At 35.8% G+C, this 18,018-nt stretch overlaps 1 protein-coding gene across 1 annotated transcript; it reads right to left on the bottom strand.

Annotated features, from left to right (window-relative positions):
• Window positions 1-11,260: 11,260 nt before the first annotated feature.
• Window positions 11,261-14,425, bottom strand: LOC104710461 (polygalacturonase At1g48100-like). The gene is made up of 7 exons (XM_010427070.2): window positions 14,112-14,425; window positions 13,738-14,031; window positions 13,497-13,529; window positions 13,199-13,406; window positions 12,498-12,579; window positions 12,286-12,394; window positions 11,261-11,922 (listed from the first exon to the last, which is right to left on the bottom strand). Exons 1-7 carry the CDS (start codon window positions 14,361-14,363, stop codon window positions 11,539-11,541), a joined length of 1,362 nt encoding a protein of 453 aa, XP_010425372.1. The 5' UTR covers window positions 14,364-14,425; the 3' UTR covers window positions 11,261-11,538.
• Between the last annotated feature and the right edge of the window lie 3,593 nt (window positions 14,426-18,018).

Genomic DNA, 18,018 nt, shown 5'->3' with positions numbered 1-18,018 from the left:
TGATTTATAAAAAGTTATTTAAATTTTTAACAAATTTGGATTATTAGATTCAGACTTTTTAATGCTGACTTATTGAGCCTTTTCTCCTTCTAAATTTTATTTCCAAAGTTTCCACATTTTTTGTTGATTAACTTGCTAATTTACTTTTTATTAAAAGAAAAGCTTGCACATTTCACTTTACAGTCTTGTTTCTTTTTAGATATCATCTAGCATATATACTAATAAATGATTAAAAATAGCTTCACCAAGATGTTATAAATCCTGAACAATATTTAGACAGTACTAAACCATTGCTCGTCAATTCACATACCAAACTCCATCGGACTAATTTAGATGATGTAATACTACGAGCAATATGTAAAGTAATATTAAACCTCTGAAAATTGGACATACATCATCATAACACTATGGAATAAATAAAAAAGCTGATACAATAGCCATCACCTTCTCACATCCACAAAAAGTAGCAGAAGGGAAGCAAAACGATACATCATGATCTCCCAACATAAACACAAACTAAAAAGAAAATATAGTAAACATAGATACCTAGAATCGGTGGCGTTATTGACCTAGAACTCATCTGATGACCTCTAGCACCGAAAAACTAAATATTAGATTTTGATTTTAAGGTTTTATGAAGGGCAAATCTTGTCATAGGGCCGAGCAACTTTTTGTGAATAATAACCACCAATATTACACTACACGAAAATATGCCATTTGGGACTACCGAAATAGTCTCTAAATGGTCACAAAGTCACTGTTTGAGACTAATCCAGGACTGTTTTTAGTAGTCGCTAATTTTTGGTCGCAAATTAAAATGGTCGCAAAACGGTCGCTAATTTGCGACCACTTGGTGACGCCTAAATAACGTCGTAACTAAGCGACTACTATACAACTTGTATAAAGAGTCACATCTTAAGACTAAGTTATGACAGGTTTTGCAGTCGTAAATTTGGGACTTAATTAAGACTAATTTTCTAGTGTTTAATTTAGAACTAAGTTACTGTAGTTGCAAAAACGTCACATTATCAACAACTTATTTGCGACCATCATAAATTAAAATTTTAAAAAAAACTAAAAATAAAATAAATTAAAACTAAAATAAAATGTCAATTTTGATTTATATTATCCCCAAAAAATGTAGCATCTATCCATCCATATACCCAACCAAATCCTATAACCAAAAGATCACAACCAAGATAAAAAATAGTTCAGTCGCGAGGAAGTTTCGCCATGATGGGTCATATGTGGCATTCTCCGTTGAAGATTTCCCATGCTCAGCAAGCCTCTCTTCAGCATCTCTAAGAGAGGGATTGATTCCTTGATATGTGGTTAACAAGAAAAATTTGAGAAAAGAAGAAATATAGTTATACAATTTGGAACACATGGATGAATCTTTACCTCATTGCACTGCCTCGTCCTCTCCTTCATCACATCGGTCCAACCTATGGAAATCTCAAACATGAGTAGTTGAGTATTTTCATTTCGTAGTAACTTAGACCATCGAGCGTCCTAAGAGGATTGAAGAAAACATCCATATGAGTTAAAAAAAAATGGAAAGACAGTAAGAAAAAATGGAAGTGTTAATGAGTCATATATACATTACTCGTTCAAAAGCAGGACTCTCTCGATTTTGCTTTTCAAATGCTCAATGTTATGCAGCTGAAAGAACAGAAGCACTGTAAAAACAAAACAAAACAAAAAAGAACATGACATGAAGTGAACCAGCACTAACCAGTGCTTCACGACCATGCTGCTCTTGAAAATGGATATTATACCTGAGGGAAGTTGGCACCCTGAGCCCAAACGCTACCATCATGACCAACGATAGCAGCAGCGGTAAGATGATGTCCCTGGCCATCACCAACATCACACATCAAATGCTCATCAATGTAAGTTTGCCACGACATCTTTCTTCTCCTTAATTAATTTTGTTGTTGTTGTGATCTCTCTGCGTTATTATGTGCAGCGTGGTGACTTCTTCCCTCGGAGCTAGAGCTGTGTAAAAACTAGCTGCTGAGCACAGGAAAACAAATTACACCCAGATTTGAAATACATCACTTTCAATCATAATGCTAAAAATAATCAGACCTCAAGGGAAAAACAATGTAAAATCTATGTAATCAGAAAACAATGTAAGAACGCAAGTATCAATTTATGTTTTTAACAACCCCAAATTTCACATAATCCTAAAGCCGAGAACTAATCAGATCTGAGAATATGGTCTAACTCATGGAAACAGAGATGAGACTGAAACAACAATCGAGAGGTAAACATTATTAAATAACAGAACATCTCGTATACATTATTCACCAAATTATAATGGTGTATTATAGAAAGCTAAGTTACAGTTTTGATGCACCTCATAAGAGACAGAGCTGAAACTAAAGCTGTAAATTTGTATGCTTATCAACCATACTCACAGAGGCAGAATAATCTTACTTTTTCCATTTTAAGGCTGTGAATTGAAATGTGAGACTTGCGTAAGTTTCAATACAATTATAAAGGTAGTCTGATATGATCGTGGCAAGCAAGGAGCCCGAGGCTGCAGAGCAACCAGAGGTGGTGGGAAGGATCACTCGTTCAAGAGCTAAGGAGATGGCCAAGGAAGCACACTCACTCATAGTTGACGGGTCATTCAACCTACCAAGGATCCAAGTCTTCAACATATCCACCTTGAAGACTTCACCCGGTGATGATGACTAGGTAACTTAGGTGAGAAGTTTGTACTCTTTTTCCCATAGCTGAGTTTTGTCCCAATGGGTTTTCTCAGCATGGTTTTTAATGAGGCAAATGGATCACTACGTCGAGTTATCTAGAAGTCATTACCAAAGGGGGAATAATGTACTTCTGTACTAGTTAGCCGATTTCTGAACTACTTCAGGTCGTCTAGACGTTTTGCTGTTTTCTTATTTCTTTAAAACGTCTTGTTGTTTTGGTTTTGAACTTCTTGTTGTTCAGAGTGTCGAGCCCTAGGGTGTTTAAAACCCAAAGCTACGCCTCTTTTCTCTTTTAGCGAAGAATGATGTTGTAAACAAGTATTGTTGATCTTTCTTCCTCAATTTGATTTCTTGAATGCGTTCTTGAATTCTGGGTTTCTAAACACTTGTGATACAGAAACTCTACACTTGATTTCGTTCCATACAACCACCTAAAACAATCTACCTCCATAAAATCATTGTTCTATCATCCGATCATCACCATATCTATCTACATTATCGCTCACGCATCAACTTCTCCATTGCATTGTCACTTCCGCATCATCACCGTCGAATCTCATCATCAGTCATCAATCTTCAGCCTTCATCAGAGTCCATTCCTAGGGGAGATCGTATCATGTGGTATCAGAGCCAACTCTGTGCCAAGGCTAAGCGAATTTTGAACCCTAATCTTTTATGTTTTTGCTTAATTTCGTTTGCTTAGTTTTTTAGGGTTTGAATTTTGTCGAGTTTCGTTTGTGTCTAGAACGTTTAGGGTTTAGTTTTTTTGTTGATTCGTTTGAGTTAGGAGTTAGTTTTGAGTTGTTTAGAAATTAGACTGCAATTAGGGTTTAATTATTTCGAGTCTGTTTGTTATAGGGTTGGGTGTCGATCGATTCTCTTGTGGTGTCGCTCGATACTAGGTCTGCAGTCGTGTGTTTTTCTTGTTTAAAATTCAGAGTCTTAGAGTTTATTTTCGTTTTCCTCATTCAAAGAACAAGTTACTGCGAGTTCTTCTTTGATTTGCAGGTACAATGGAGCTATCTCCAGAAGCTATGGAAGCTTTGAATCAAGCCATGTCTAAGCAAATAGCAGAAGCAAACAAGTTAATGTCTACTCAGTTTCAGCAACAGATGGAACAGCTCAGTAACAAGTTTGAGAAACAGTTCAAAGACATAGCTCAAGCATCTAGTGCTTCAGAACAGAGTTCTACAGAACCGCCTAGTCCTAATGAGGCCCTTCGTTTAGCTAAAGGAAGGCTCACCTAGGAATCTCTTCCAAGCATACACGGATTAGAGCAGCTAAGTCACCTACTGGGGGAAGAGAGACTTGTTTCAATCAGAGGAGAAACACTCAAGGTACAGAAAGAGAGCCGCGCAGAACTAGCAGAGGACACATTCGTCCACGTCGAACTGAACAAGTAGTTGGGCATCGAATCTACATTGAGTCAGATAGAGAGTATTCTGAAGAAGAAGAAGTTTCAGATCACAGTCAAGAGACAATGAGGAGAAACCGAAACAGAGATCATGGTAGGGAGTATGATCCTTTGAGGCAGCAGCTGAAGCACCTTAAGATTCAGTATCCTTCTTTCCATGGAACCAATGATCTAGAAACTTATCTAGACTGGGAAAGGAAGATGGAGTCCAACTTTCAGGTTCAAGGTACTTTTGAGTTGAACAAGGTGAAGATAGCCATATCTGAATTCAATGGCTATGCTTTGTTGTGGTGGGAGCAGTTGGGGCTTACTAGACATCGACAGAGAGAACCTGCTATCACTACATGGGAACAGTTAGTCACGCAGATGAGGAAGAAGTTTGTGCCTACACATTATCAGAGGAAGATTCTTAACAAGCTTAGGCGTCTCATTCAAGGCACTAAGTCTGTTAGAGACTACTATCAGGAGCTGGAAACACTTATGATCACGGCTGATCTAAGGGAAAGTGAAGACATGGTTATGTCGAGGTTTCTTGGGGGTTTAAACAGAGAGATTCAAGACAAGGTAGAGTTGCAGGACTATGAGGATGTGCAAGAAATGGTACATAAGGCAGAGCTGATTGAATCGCAGATCAAGAGAAAGGGAGTAAGATCTACATTTACGCCTAACATGTCCAAGCCGAGAGAGTTCAGCAAACCCACCTTCACCAAGGACAGCAAACCCGTGACAGCCACAGTCAAAGAGGAGGTAAAAATTGACTTCAAGCCCAAGAGTAGTACCTCTACAAGTCATATTAGGTGTTTCAAATGCCAAGGAATGGGACATTATTCCAGAGACTGTCCAAACAAGAAGATGTTTCTTCTTCAAGAAGGAGGAGAGATTGTGCCAATAGACAGTTCAGAGAGTGAATCAGAGTCTGAATTCTGTGAAGAAGGTGAACCAGCAGTCATGGGAGAGATGTTGGTAGCACGCAGAGCTTTAAGTGTTCAGGTTCACCCAGATGATAGAGGACAGCGTGAGAACCTATTTCACACACGGTGTATGGTTCAAGACAAGGTCTGCACCTTGATCGTTGATGGTGGAAGCTGTACTAATGCAACTAGTGAAGAGATGGTACAAAAGCTTAATCTGAAGACTACTTCACATCCAAGACCTTATCAGCTACAGTGGTTGAACAACAAGGGAGCTTTGACAGTTTCGCAGCAAGTGATGGTGAAACTAGCGATTGGGAAGTATGAGGATGAGCTGCTTTGTGATGTTATTCCAATGAAGTCAAGTCATATCCTTTTGGGAAGACCATGGCAGTTCGACAGGAGAGTGTTCCATGATGGTTACACCAACAAGCAAACATTTGAGTTCAAAGGACGCAAGGTCACTCTTCTACCGCTTACACCCAGTGAAATCTACAAGGACCAGCTTCACATGAACCGCAAGGATACAGAGAAAGTGTCACACAGCCTGTACATCAATCACAGCGAGTTCAACAAGCTATTTGATCCAGAGATGACCACATTCATGTTTGTGTACAAGGAAACACTCACCAGTACTAAGTCCGCAGGAGAGCTTCCACGCGAGATGATAGAGATTATAGAGGAGTATAAGGATGTGTTTCCAGAAGAGATACCTCCAGGCTTACCTCCAATTCGTGGGATAGAGCATCAGATTGATTTGGTACCAGGTTCAGCTTTACCGAACAGACCAGCTTACAGAACTAATCCGTAGAAACTAAAGAGCTTCAGAAGCAAGTAGAAGAGCTGATGAGTAAGGGACATATCCGAGAGAGTCTCAGTCCATGTGCAGTACCAGTATTGCTTGTGCCAAAGAAAGATGGTTCATGGAAGATGTGTGTTGACTGCAGAGCTATTAACAATATCACAGTGAAGTACAGACACCCAATTCCGAGATTAGATGACATGTTGGATGAGTTATGTGGATCAACAGTCTTCTCAAAGATAGATTTGAAGAGTGGGTATCATCAGATCAGAATGAAGGAAGGAGATGAATGGAAAACAGCTTTCAAGACCAAGCAAGGGCTCTACGAATGGCTAGTCATGCCGTTTGGTCTCACCAATGCTCCTAGCACCTTCATGCGCTTAATGAATCATGCCCTCAGACCGTTTATAGGCATCTTTGTGGTTGTGTATTTCGACGACATACTCATCTACAGTAAAGGTCTAGAAGAACACTTAGAACACATCCGCCAAGTTCTAAATGTTCTTCGTTCTCAATCCCTCTTTGCTAATTTCTCTAAATGTTCATTCTTTACTACTGAGGTTGTTTTTCTAGGCTTTGTTGTCAGTGCAGAAGGAGTTAGAGTGGACGATGAGAAGGTCAAGGCTATCAAGGAGTGGCCAACACCCAAAAACGTGGCAGAAGTCAGGAGCTTTCATGGACTAGCAGGATTCTACAGGCGTTTTGTGCAAGACTTCAGTACTATTGCAGCGCCACTTACAGAAGTTGTCAAGAAAGATGTAGGATTCAGATGGGAGGAAGCACAAGAGAAGGCGTTTTCAACCTTAAAAGAGAAGCTTATCTCTGCCCCTATTCTCTTACTTCCTGATTTTATGAAAACTTTTGAGATTGAATGTGATGCTTCCGGAGTGGGTATAAGTGCTGTTTTGATGCAGGATAGGAAGCCAGTAGCTTACTTCAGTGAGAAGCTAGGAGGATCGACATTGAACTATCCTACATATGACAAGGAGCTGTATGCTTTGGTTAGAGCTCTTCAAACGTGGCAGCATTACCTGTGGCCCAAGGAGTTCGTTATTCACACAGATCATGAGTCCCTGAAGCATCTCAAAAGACAACAGAAGCTCAACAAGAGACATGCCAGATGGATGGAGTTCATAGAGACTTTTCCCTACACGGTTAAGTACAAGAAAGGTAAAGATAATGTAGTTGCAGATGCATTATCCAGGAGGTACACTCTCATTTCTACTTTGTCTTCTAAGTTAGAAGGTTTTGATGAAATAGTAGAACTGTATGAGACTGACATCGATTTTGCTGAGAGCTATGGCAAATGCCATAAGTTTGCTTTTGAGAACTATTATAGGCAGGATGGATATCTGTTCTTTAAGGATAGATTGTGCATACCAAGAGGATCCATGAGAGAGCTGCTGATCAGAGAAGCTCACTGAGGTGGACTAGCTGGACATTTCGGAGTGTCAAAGACTCTACTTGGACTGCAAGAACACTTCTATTGGCCTCAAATGAAGAAAGACGTTGAGAAGGTTTGTTCTAGGTGTCATATCTGCAAAATGGCGAAGGGTAAGGTACAGCGTCACGGCTTGTACACTCCTCTACCGATTCCTTCTCAACCTTGGACTCATATTTCTATGGATTTTGTTCTTGGCTTACCTCGAACCAGAAATGGTAGAGATTCTATTTTTGTTGTGGTTGACAGGTTTAGCAAGATGGCTCACTTCATTGCAAGTCATAAGACGGACGATGCTGTTATTGTAGCTAACTTGTTTTTCAGGGAAGTAGTACGCCTACATGGAATGCCTCAAGTAATTGTTTCATACCGAGATACCAAGTTTCTAGGACACTTCTGGAGGACGTTATGGGCTAAACTAGGAACCAAGCTTTCATTCTCAACCACATGTCACCCGCAAACATATGGACAAACCGAAGTGGTGAACAGGACGCTATCTACACTCCTCAGAACCTTAGTGAGAAGCAACCTCAAGTCATGGGAAGAATGTCTACCACATGTGGAGTTCGCATACAATCATGCTAAGCATTCTGCTACCTTATTTTCTCCTTTTGAAATTGTTTATAGTTTTAATCCACAATCACCTCTAGACTTGATCCCTTTACCTTTAAGTGTGAAGTGCAGCTTTGATGGCAAAGAAAAGGCTGAACAGGTGAGGAGGATACATGCTAAAGCTAAGGAGAACATAGAGAAAAGGACCAAACAATATGAGAAGCATGCGAACAAGGGGAAAAAGGAGCTCATTTTCGAAGAAGGAGACTTAGTGTGGATTCACTTACGCAAGGAAAGGTTCCCAGAAGAGAGGAAGAGCAAGCTTCTACCACGAGCTGACGGTCCATTTGAAGTCATCAGGAGGAACAATGACAACGCATATCAGATTGATCTTCAAGGTAAGTATACCATATCATCAACATTCAATGTTTCTGACTTGCTCCCTTATTATGCAGATTCCGATTTGAGGACAAATCCTTTTGAAGAGGGGGAGGATGATATGATCGTGGCAAGCAAGGAGCCCGAGGCTGCAGAGCAACCGGAGGTGGTGGGAAGGATCACTCGTTCAAGAGCTAAGGAGATGGCCAAGGAAGCACACTCACTCATAGTTGACGGGTCATTCAACCTACCAAGGATCCAAGTCTTCAACATATCCACCTTGAAGACTTCACCAGGTGATGATGACTAGGTAACTTAGATGAGAAGTTTGTACTCTTTTTCCCATAGCTGAGTTTTGTCCCAATGGGTTTTCTCAGCATGGTTTTTAATGAGGCAAATGGATCACTACGTCGAGTTATCTAGAAGTCATTACCAAAGGGGGAATAATGTACTTCTGTACTAGTTAGCCGATTTCTGAACTACTTCAGGTCGTCTAGACGTTTTGCTGTTTTCTTATTTCTTTAAAAACGTCTTGTTGTTTTGGTTTTGAACTTCTTGTTGTTCAGAGTGTCGAGCCCTAGGGTGTTTAAAACCCAAAGCTACGCCTCTTTTCTCTTTTAGCGAAGAATGATGTTGTAAACAAGTATTGTTGATCTTTCTTCCTCAATTTGATTTCTTGAATGCGTTCTTGAATTCTGGGTTTCTAAACACTTGTGATACAGAAACTCTACACTTGATTTCGTTCCATACAACCACCTAAAACAATCTACCTCCATAAAATCATTGTTCTATCATCCGATCATCACCATATCTATCTACATTATCGCTCACGCATCAACTTCTCCATTGCATTGTCACTTCCGCATCATCACCGTCGAATCTCATCATCAGTCATCAATCTTCAGCCTTCATCAGAGTCCATTCCTAGGGGAGATCGTATCATAGTCAAATCCAGAGATAGACGTGAGAAGGAACCCAAACTCACCGTCTTAGCTCCGCCGTGATATGAGAGAGAGCGATGCCATCCTCCGTCAGACTTGCTGCACCACCCACGGAACCACGGATCAAAGCCTTAAAATCTTCAACAGAAATTGGGACGAAAGAGATGACCAGAAAACAGATCTCCCTTTTCCAACCATGATTTCAGTTTCAATTAAGAGAAAAGAGAAGCAAATTAAGAGAGAGAAATATCAAATTGAGAGAAAAGATGAAAGAGAAGTGAGAAAATTAGGAGAGAACAAAAGCAAATCGAGAGAGATACAATGAAAACCTAAAGTATTTGATTCTAGATTGGCGTCTCCAATAGTCTCAATTTAGTCACACATAAAAATATAAGGAGGGAATAAGTGGCGCCTATTATTTCACCAAAAAATCAAAATCATCACAAATTAGTCGCTAAATTGCGACTTCTTTGTTATAAATCTCTACGATTCACAAAATATTAAGTAGTGGCAACATGGTCACATATACGTTAGTAGCAATATAGTCACAAACTGTAACCCATTTATGACGTTATTTTATTAATCTCAGTATATGATTATTTTTAACCAAAAAAATATATATAGGACTCTATGATCATTCATATTGTGATTTTAGAGTAAAACTCTTTTTAAAGATGAAACAAAGAAATGATAAGTAATTTTTCTATGTTAGACAACCTCCCCAAAACATTTTATGAGTAAGACAAGTAACACTTAATACACGTTAGGGATGATACAAATATAGACTTTTAATGATGATAATTTTGAGTTTTTTTATTTGTTTATAAAGTCTAAGTGAACATAATTGTCTAAAGATATGTATAAATATGCAATTTAACCTTTTTTATTCTATTTTGAAAATTTTCTTTATAAAAAATCGAGAGAAGTTACAAAAAAGAAGTAAATCAGTCACAGTTTCAGGTGTTAGTCGCAAACTAGTCGCACTTAGAGACGCAAATGAGACTACTATAATCAAATATGGATTTTCAAAGTTGGTCGCAATTTAGACATGCATGTATTTGATAGCAAAATAGTCACAAAATTGTGAAGAGAGTAGCAATATAGTCACAAATTGTGACAACTTTGTGACACTATTTTATTATTAGTCACAAACCTATATGATTATTTATAGGAAAATAAAAATAAATCAGTGACTCTGTGACCATTCATATTCTCATTATAGAGTACAATTCTCTCTTTATAGAGAAAGAAAGATGGTAATTTTGTTTTGAAAGATATACAACTATCACAACCATATTAAATAACACATGTAATACATAACATATGTTATAGAAGATACAATCAAAAATTATAATACTGAAAATATTGAATTTTTTCTTTGTTACAAAGATTCAATGTAGATAGTAGTTCAAATATATGTAGAAATGTAATACTTAAATGTATTTTCAATTTCTATATTGTTTAATTTCTATTAAAATTGAGAGGAGTATGTAAAAGGTAGCAAATCAGTCGCATGTTCAGGTGTTAGTTGTACAATCGTTGCAAAGTAGTCACAACTACGTGACCACTATAGAAAAGTAGTCACAAAGTGTGATTGTTTTGTGACCCTTTTTTACAATCGCCTATATTAGAATTTTAAACAACATCTCTTAGTTTAATAAGTAAAAACTTGATATGGTAAGTAAAATTAAAATTAAAAAACATTCACAGACATTACATAAAAATCATATGTAACACTAATATACATGTTATGTAAATATGCAAATATTTTTTCTAAACATTTGATTTTTTTTTGTTTTATAGTGATTCAATGGAAAAACAAATAACACATATCTTATGATTCTCTGTTGTTGAATATATAAATAGAGTCTTTAGGCGTTAGTAAAACGAAGCAAGTTAGTCACAATCTAAGATGGTAGTAGCAATATAGTCACAAAGTGTAAGCATTTTGTGACGATATTTTCAAATAAAATCATAGCAATTTTAAAGATTGAGAGTAAAACAAATGTACATATGATTCTACAATCCCTCATGGTGAAAGACTTCTAACCAAGATCTCTCAATCTAATGAGTAAAAACTTGATGTGGTGCAAACAGTCGAAGTTGCAAATAAGTTTCAAATTTAGGACTAATAATCATGACTACAAAGAGTGTTTTTAATCCGTCTCAATTTGCGATTATTTTATGACCACAATAATAGAGTAGGATAATAGTCTTATAATAGTCCCATATATGAGACGGTTTGCAGACCACAACATTTTGTCGTAATTTTGCGACGAGATTGTCACTAACTTATGTGTAGTCAATTATTAGTCATAAAGTAGTCACAAAACTGTCACGATTATTTGTGACCAAAAAAAGAGTCACAAATGGTAGTCTCTAACTTGTAATGTTACTCTTCCTCAAGCAATAGCCAATGCTTGAAGGAACCAAAGGCCCTTGTGTTTTTCCGTACGAGTTCCAACACAAAGCTTGTTGTTGCTGATGAGTTTGTAACCCTCTGATCCCTCCAGAAGGTCTTAGCCTTATATCCATAAGATCCACTCCCATGCATGGCACGTTGTTGCTACATGCGATACGTACCGGTTGCACCGTGAAGCTACCTACAATGTTGTTGTATTTGACCCCGGAAATCGACACTGCACGAGTCTGATTCTTACACGTGGACTTGTCGCAGTAATATTGGTCGATTACTATTGGAACCTTCACGTCCGTTACTTGTATGTTCGAAAATGTTAGGTTCTTCACGACCCCCAATCCTCCCTGCGGATACATATATACACGTCATTCACTTGAAAGTTTACAATATAAATCGAAAAATGAATCCGATAGCTATAACCATAAACAAACGTCATTCATGTATAATATATTAAAAAAATGTAATGCAAAACATAAACATTTAACAGAGAAAGGCATATTAGACTCGTTTACATAGAAAGACTTGCGTTGTTTAGTGGGTTTTCTTAGAAACACATAATTTTCATAAAAAGTCTCAACTATTTTATCTTTTACTTTTGCATACTTCAACCATATCATATTTTAGATACATATATTTTACTTGGGTTCAGGGATGACTATCATTTTTATAAGTAATAATGTCGTCTCTATATTAATTATAAGATGTACCTGCCAAGTCTTGATTCGAACACCAGCAAGAGTGTTCTGTATAGAGATGTCCTCTACAATGATATCAGAAACACATGCCACACTCTTATCTTTCCCTAGTCCACCTATGCTGTGATCACACAAACGAAAACAAATACCATAAATAAAAATCAGTAAAACTGAAAAAGGTAATATACTGATTACTAAATGGAAATGTATTATTATATATAAACCTGATGCCATGGCCAGGGCCACAATTGATGTGGTGGATATGAACATTGGAGGAGCCGGTTTGGATGGATACACAGTCATCTCCTGTTTAACAAGATTAAAATAGAAAATTCAGAGTTACATCCTCCCCAAAATAGATGAATAGTATATAACTATTATAATAACTTTTTGATTTGTGCTTAGTATTTTAAACATTTAGAATCTCTGGTCCATGTAACCTTTCTTAATTCATATATTAAATATGAGTTATATAGATTAAAGAGAAGAGAGCTTTTTCATTCTGCATGCTTGCTTTTTTGCATAAAAAGTTAGTTTGGTGACAGTTATACCGTTATTAAGTGTTATCTTTTTTATTCAGCCAATGATGTCTTTTCCTGTTTCATGTCTTTATTCTTATAGTACTTTTAAAATTTTACATTATCTTTGGCGTCTACAACGTGACAACCACTATGTTCAATGATATAAAAAGATGTATTGTTATAGTCTTCTATATATGTATGTACACATAACACATGTATTTCCAATTGCATATATATAATGATATAGAGTCGCATAAAAACTGGAACAATGGAACGGTATGATGATGAAATAATTCAAAATCTTAGGTGTCGTGATCATATGAAAAATTCAAAATCTATGGAATTATTTGTAGTTAATGAATAAAACAAATAAATGTAATTTGAAGTAAGAGAATATGAATTACCACAAGCGATGTTAGAGTGTTGAATCTCGACGTTACGTGTGTTCTGGAGGTGAATACCGTCGGTGTTAGGGCTATTCTCCGGCGAGGATATCGTAATGTTGTTGACTTTTACTCCGTCCGAGTCATCGAACTTCAGATGACACAGTGGGCTGTTCACGATGCTTATGTCACGGACCGTCACGTTCTCACTTGCATAAAACCTAAGTGCCTATACGTATAATTCACTTAAGCCATCAATAAATATTTTACGAATCTTAAGTTAAAATAAAATTCTTTTGTAAAAAATAGACTTACGCACCGTTGGTTTCATTGGTGGGATATACTTTCTCGACTGAAAAGAGGAAACAAATCACAAATAAAGCTTAAAATTAATCTCAAAATACAATTTGAAAAAAATATATATCAAACGAACATACAGCAAAACGTTTTAAATTCTTTTAATCTTGATTGCAATTATAATAAAAGATTGTATTTTTCACTCTCAGTATAGTGATCTAATAAGTATTTTAAATTAGCATCGAAATAAAAATAAAGCGTACCTGAGTCTGATAAGTCTCTAAGTTCCACCAGTTGGAGCCACGACCGTTAAGAGTCCCTGAGCCTTGGATGGTCACGTGACTGACCCATTTGAAGTTAAGCCACTGAAACAAGGTTGACTTAGGCCACGACCCTATCTTCTCCGGAGCCACTAAGGTCCCTTCTATTTGAATCACCGTATCATCCTTGCACGGACCTTGCAGTGTCACTGCCTTCACCATAAACTGTTTCCCTGCCGGAATCTCCACTTTCCCACCGGCCACTTTGCAAGCCGCCTTCCACGCTCCGACCAATGCCTGCCCACCTCTCGATTAGAAAATGTTTTTCACAAATGGCAAACGAAAACGAAATGCTTGAAAATATATGGACGACGTACCTTAGAGTCGTCGGAGATTCCATCACCCATGGCACCGAAGGAGAGAATGTTGAAAAGGCCATCGTGGGTGGACGGGTAAGGAGCCGGTGCGGGAGAGCCGGAAGGGGTAGTTTTGGAATGACGACGGTGTTTGGATTTGATCTTCTTGACGTGATGTTTACGACCCTCGACGGAGATGGTGGAGATGGCGGCGGCTACGATAATGGCACCGAGCAGCATAGCTAAAAGAGGCGAACTCTTTATTGTCCTCATAATTTATTTCTTATAACTTTTTGTTATGTTTAATTTGATTATTTGTGTTGGTGTATTGTGTGAAAGGCATTGGATACAAGAAAGGTATTATATAGCAATAGTTCTACTGAATCGACCCTTCCTTTTGTATTATTTTCAGAAATGCCCTATAAAACTCGAGCAAAAAAAAAGACTTTATATTTTGTATGTCAGCATGTATAGACTTAAATATTTTCGCACGCCAATTAATCCCTCATACAATTTCCTACATGTACCAAAAATATATATCAAAATAGGCTGTAAATCTGATTCTTCCTGAAGTAAGGTGCTGATTTTAACATTTACTATACATCCAAATTTTCTTTTAGCAACAATGAATGAAAAACTCATGCATGCAAGTATTGCAATATTGCACTTCTTCTCCTCCTAACTTGGCACTCCTTTATCTACGAAATCTAATGTACTCCTAAACTTGGGACGCGTTATTTATCTACGATGTGTGATATTAAAAGAACAACAAAATCCATTTATCGAGAGACTTTTTGCACATGTATCTTTGAAATTGTGGATTGACTAGTGCAACATAAAAATACTTCTATTCGCGTCACAACACTTTCATTTTCGGTATTAGTAATTAAATATAGGTAATGCAACTCAAAACCAATTGATAAAAAATGAAGAGATCAATGTTACTATATATATATTAGTCAAATTTTGTCAATGTCTCCATGTGGGACGATTCGAATACTTGGGTCATATATCTTGCAAATATGGTTCTCCATGCCAACTGATTTTTAAAAGTTCACTGGATTTTTTTTCTTCAAACATACATTTAGGTACAATCTAACACATCTTAGAATAAATTATATTTGTCTAAATCTACACAGACAACTGCAAAACCAACGTACGAGGCACTTAATTTCTATCTTTCAACACTTTTTCATAGGCTTAAAATACATTATTTGGGTCTACTGTTAATTAATAGTTTCTCATGCATGAACAATAATTTTAAGCCTTTTTGATTCTTGAATTGGTTCCAAATTCACAGAACGATGAGAAATAGTGTAAAGACCAGTTTTTAAGTGTGTTGCTCCACAAAATCCAAAATGGTAACACAAATGCCAACTAAAAAGCAATAAAGCATTACAATAAATGACCAGAAATCTGCAATTCATGTATCTCTATGTACATTCTTTATATATTACTCCCTCCGATTCCATATAAGTGTCGTTCTAGGACTTTTTTTTTATTAAGTGTCGTTGGTTTTGGAAAATGGAATAACACAACCAAAATTACTAATATATCCTTAACTAAACTAGCACAGATTACTAAAACTGAAATTACCCTTAATTAATTTCAGAAGTTAAAACAGTCAAATTGTTTGTTTTCTTAATCTACTCAAAAAAGTCCAGAACGACACTTATATGGAATCGGAGGGAGTATAAAAAATCCATGAAACCTCCTAATTTTAATTAACTTATATGAATAAAGGTAGCTGCATATTAGTATTAAAAATAAAACAAAGAGCTGATAGCTAATTAATAATATGACATAGATTATGTTATGGATAATTTTTTTAAATACCCCATAATAGAAAAGGTGGTGAATTGTTGCGTAATAATAAAAATGAGTTAATGGGGAATGATCTGTAGCAATTGCTTGTTCCTCAATCATAAGCAACCGTTATACACCCCTTTTCATTATAAAAGTAAAAAAATACCTTATCCAAAAATAAAAAGTTGGTTTCCGAAAAAATGTTTAAATCTCTTCAATGTACTTTCGCTAGTTTAACAAATTCAAATGTGCTTAGTTAGCTTATTTAATCAAGGAAAATTTGTATTACATCTAGGTTTTTAACACAACACTGATTAAGTAGTAGAAAAGTTTACATCTTGTAAGTCTTAGAATATGTGGATTGAATATTGAACTTGTAACCTAACTGTTTTTCCATTACCATCGTTTTCGTGTTACCGCAGATCGATCCATGATTTATATATATGGTACTACATTATATTACTAGCTATGTCAATTGTAGCCGACAAATTAAGAGTTATGATTAAAACAAAAAAAACTTTCCGAAACAATAATTGTCTAGTACAAAAAGAATTATTGTTATGACCTTTTATATCACAGTGCAAGAGCTTAATATTAATTTGCCAAAAGAAGACAAAAATCAAAGTTGGGTGTTTGGTGGATTTAAAAGGTTATGAGTTTAGGACAAACTTAAGTTGGCAATACACCACTATTTCTCCAGTGATTTTTCGTGAGTTTTTAATTAAATTTAAATTTAAATTGTCCTAGAAACATAATTCCTTAAGTATTATAAGCCAAAAAGATGAATCAATAATTATAGAAAATAATATACCAGTTCAAACTATTATGTTATAATACTGTATATATATATATATATATAATATTTTTAGAAAATTTTCATATTATCTAAGCTTGTATCAATTACATATACATATGTTTACTTTACGCGTAACAATTTTTTTAATTAGACGAATAACAGAAAAAAGTCAGGCAATTAATATAAAAATGAAAGAAAATTATTTAAAAATTTGAAGTCTTATATAAAAACCAAACATATATTATAACTTTGCAAATAAAACCTTCAATGCTAAGCTGAAAAAAAAAGGAAAAGTAACGCATTCGTTTTCAAACTTATAAATGAAACAAACAACAATGAACGCTTGTTTATCAAATCTTTTGTCTTTTTAAGTTTTAACATATAAAAATCAAATCATTTCGTACCTACCTGCTTATGTGTGGTTTACTGACTTATAAATAGTAAGTTTTTTTTGTGAAGTGATCTTAGTGCAGTGGCAGAAAGTAAGTCTATTTGTAGAAGATACCATTACACCCGGAATCGAGTTTCAGCTCCTACGAATATAGGAATTTAGCTAATGGACCGGCTAGTTGTAGTCCAATGATTGACAAAAAAAAATAGTAAGTTTTTTCAACATGATCCCATTAAACATTGGTACAAAACAATTAGGAGAAGAGACCATTGATAAAAATATGCAACCAACCATCATCTCCTATCTTCTTAACCGTGGGCCCGTGGCTTTGAACTGTGTCTTCATCGTTAATAATTTGACTATCTTGTCTATCCGACAATAGTTTGTTATAAATTAAAAATTTTGATATTGACAGTTCGACTAATAATTTTATGATACTATTATGTTTAAAATAAATTATACTTTTTACTCTGTTTCTTTTTTTGGAATAATGTTATTGTAGATATTTTACTTTATGAATTAAAACTTTTTTGTAACAAAAAAAATTAAAACTTCTTTTTAGAACGCCACATCAAATTTTTTTTAAGCACCACTGTAGATTGAATATTAGAAAATAAACATAAGTTTAAATAACGAATCAATTATAAAAGACCATTTTTAGCGACAATTGTGGATTTTCCATATTCAATATTTTAAAATACAATTTATACATTAAATTGAGTTTCTTTTATTCCATTTTAAAAAATTTTAGTATTTAGTATAAAGTGTGTATTTTAGCAAAAAAACCAAATCACAAATGTATAGCTTTTAGAGTGACCAATAATGACGACAGATCTAAAATATTTACAGAAAATGGCAGATTCAAAAGAATTAGAACAAAAATTGGCAAAACCTATAATAATCTCTTAAATAATACAGGTCTAACTAGTCTTCAT

The sequence above is a fragment of the Camelina sativa genome, chromosome 9 (assembly GCF_030686135.1).
Source record: "Camelina sativa cultivar CO46 ecotype springtype chromosome 9, ASM3068613v1".
In the NCBI taxonomy this organism is placed as follows: domain Eukaryota; kingdom Viridiplantae; phylum Streptophyta; class Magnoliopsida; order Brassicales; family Brassicaceae; genus Camelina; species Camelina sativa.
Note: the sequence above shows the minus strand (reverse complement) of the source record. Positions and strands in the feature narration are given on the sequence as shown.